The 2,416-nt window shown below is 40.9% G+C and overlaps 1 protein-coding gene across 1 annotated transcript; it reads left to right on the forward strand.

Moving 5' to 3' along the window:
• Window positions 1-642: 642 nt before the first annotated feature.
• LOC131856674 (BAHD acyltransferase DCR-like) lies at window positions 643-2,136 on the forward strand. Its single transcript, XM_059208541.1, has 3 exons — window positions 643-1,086; window positions 1,180-1,329; window positions 1,444-2,136. The coding sequence occupies exons 1-3, from the start codon at window positions 643-645 to the stop codon at window positions 2,134-2,136; spliced, it is 1,287 nt and encodes a 428-aa protein (XP_059064524.1).
• The last annotated feature ends 280 nt before the right edge of the window (window positions 2,137-2,416 follow it).

Here is a 2,416-nt window from a genome sequence, read left to right on the forward strand (position 1 = left end):
AGAATCCAACAACGTGATAGAGTATAAATGTAAAACATATGATATAAATTGAAAGAGATCAAAACTACACACAATGTTGGTCGATATCTTGTGGCAAGGGTTACATGAACTTGATTAATCATTAACCCATTAAATTTGTAACTTTATATTTTTAGTGTAAGAATAAAAAGTAACTTACATCAAGAAATGGGCGCCGGCTGCAACTGAAACATTAAATATGTCGCTGGTAAACACTAAATGTCATCAAAGAAGGAAGTGGGAAACATTTACTGTCCTCAAAGGAAGGAGTGGGAAAAGACTCTTAAATTAGAATAAGGGAGAACATTGTGTTATTACCATAGCAAAGAAAAGAATGGCAAAAGGTTTCTTAAATTAGATTAAGCTTGATTTAAGCTTTCTAGGCTGGCAAATACCCTAAAACCAGTAGGAAAGAAAACAATTGACTGGAACATTAGCCGGAGCACAGGAATGGCAATGAAGTGCTTTGTGGCGGAAAGAACAGACAATTTACGAATCAAAAGCTACCCATCCTCAACGACGAATCAAAAGCTTCCCGTCTTCGTTAGGTTGGAAAGAGATGCTGGTTAATAATAATAGACCCAACCTTCACTGTAAACACTTGCAATTCATACAGATTCAGTCATGGCAGAGGAAGCAGCAGAAACCATTGTGAAAGTGAGGACAATGTGTATGGTAAAACCGACCATCCCACCCCCAACGCAAACAATGTTCCTCTCCAATCTTGATCTTTTTTGGATAGGCGTCGATAAAGTTCAAAGCCTTTTCTTCTACAAACTCTCTCCTTTAATCGAATACCCTTCAGTAATACAAGGTCTAAAGAAAAGCCTCTCTTCGATTCTGGTGTATTTCTATCCTCTAGCTGGTCGCCTGATAACAGGAGAATCAGGCAGAACAGAGGTTGATTTGACTGACGGAGGAGTGGTATTTAAGGAGGCCTCGGCCAGTGTACAGTTTGAAGACATGGAAAAAGACGGGTTTCGGCGTAAGCCCTTTTTCGAAAAGCTTGCCCCAGAGGTCGATCTCTCTACAAATGAAAACCATAGTAAACCGCTTCTGTCGATACAGGTCTTTCAATAACTCTTACATTTTCAAATTATAGGGAATTAAGTCATTATCAATATTTCTTTTTGTTCTGTTAAAGAACATTGGTTATTTCAGGTCACAGCATTTGAGGGGAGCGGGATTTGCATCGGAACCACCGTTCATCACGTTGTAGCGGATGGGAATTCTTTCCACTATTTCATGAAATCGTGGGCAGAGTGTAGCAGAGGCCATCCCATTGCGAAACCTCCTCAGCACGACAGAACAGTCTTCAAACGAGAAAGTAAGAGCTCCCCATCGATTTCCTACATAGCCCACGATATCACAAGCAGTGGGGAAAGACAAGCCAAGATTTTCAAGTTTGTACCTGGCGATTCATAGTCACAGCACAAAAACACATCTGGTTTCGAGAACGAGGTAAAAACCGAAGACCCTCTTCAGAAAAGGAGCGATCTGATATACTCGACGTTTTGTTTTACGGAAGAGATAATACAAGAGCTGAAACAACAAAGCAGAGCTTCGAGCTCTTTTGTTGCAGTGGCTGCTCAGTTTTGGAGATGCGTAATTAGAGCTCGTGAGATACCGCAGGAAGAGGCCGTTTTCTTCGGATTGTTGGCTGATTGCAGGCGACGTGTTAAGCCCCCTCTTCTTCCAACTTATTTTGGAAACTGTGTCTCTCCAGGTTCGGCGCAGACTAGAGCCCACACGCTCATCAATGCCGACATCTCATTTGCTGCGGATGTTATCCAGCAACTCATTAGTTCCTACACCGAGGAAGCCCATATCAATCATCTGATTGACTGGGTTGAATCCTGTAACAGACATCTTTTGAGAGAAGCCGGTTGGAAATACGGAACGGGGGCCGTGAGCTCTCCAAGGTTTCCATTGTACGACACGGACCATGGATGGGGGAAGCCTGCGGATGTGCAGAGAGGAGACGATTGTGATATTGGAAGCATGGTTTTGTCACCTCCAAAAGATGGAGGAAAAAGCATCATGGTCTCGACCTGCCTTCCTCAACACCAGATGGACCTCTTACATCGCCTTCTGTTTCCAGGTACACTGGAAATTTAAGGTAGAATATTGTCTTTCATTTTGCTCTTTACGATAGAATCTCTTCAGATGATTTAATTCTTTTTTAAGATCGCCTTCCTTTCAATTGAATGATTTTCTTTAATCAATACAGTGGCATGGGTTGGTTTAAAATACATTGATTTATTTTATCTAGTTCATTGGAAATTTTATTATTAGTTTTCTATTAGGATTCATCTGGTATCTGATTTCAGACTAGTCATTTATGAGAATTAAAATTCGGAGTGTGTTGTTTAATGGTGATCATATTAGATGTTAATAT

This window comes from Cryptomeria japonica, chromosome 7 (genome assembly GCF_030272615.1).
Source record: "Cryptomeria japonica chromosome 7, Sugi_1.0, whole genome shotgun sequence".
In the NCBI taxonomy this organism is placed as follows: Eukaryota; Viridiplantae; Streptophyta; class Pinopsida; order Cupressales; family Cupressaceae; genus Cryptomeria; species Cryptomeria japonica.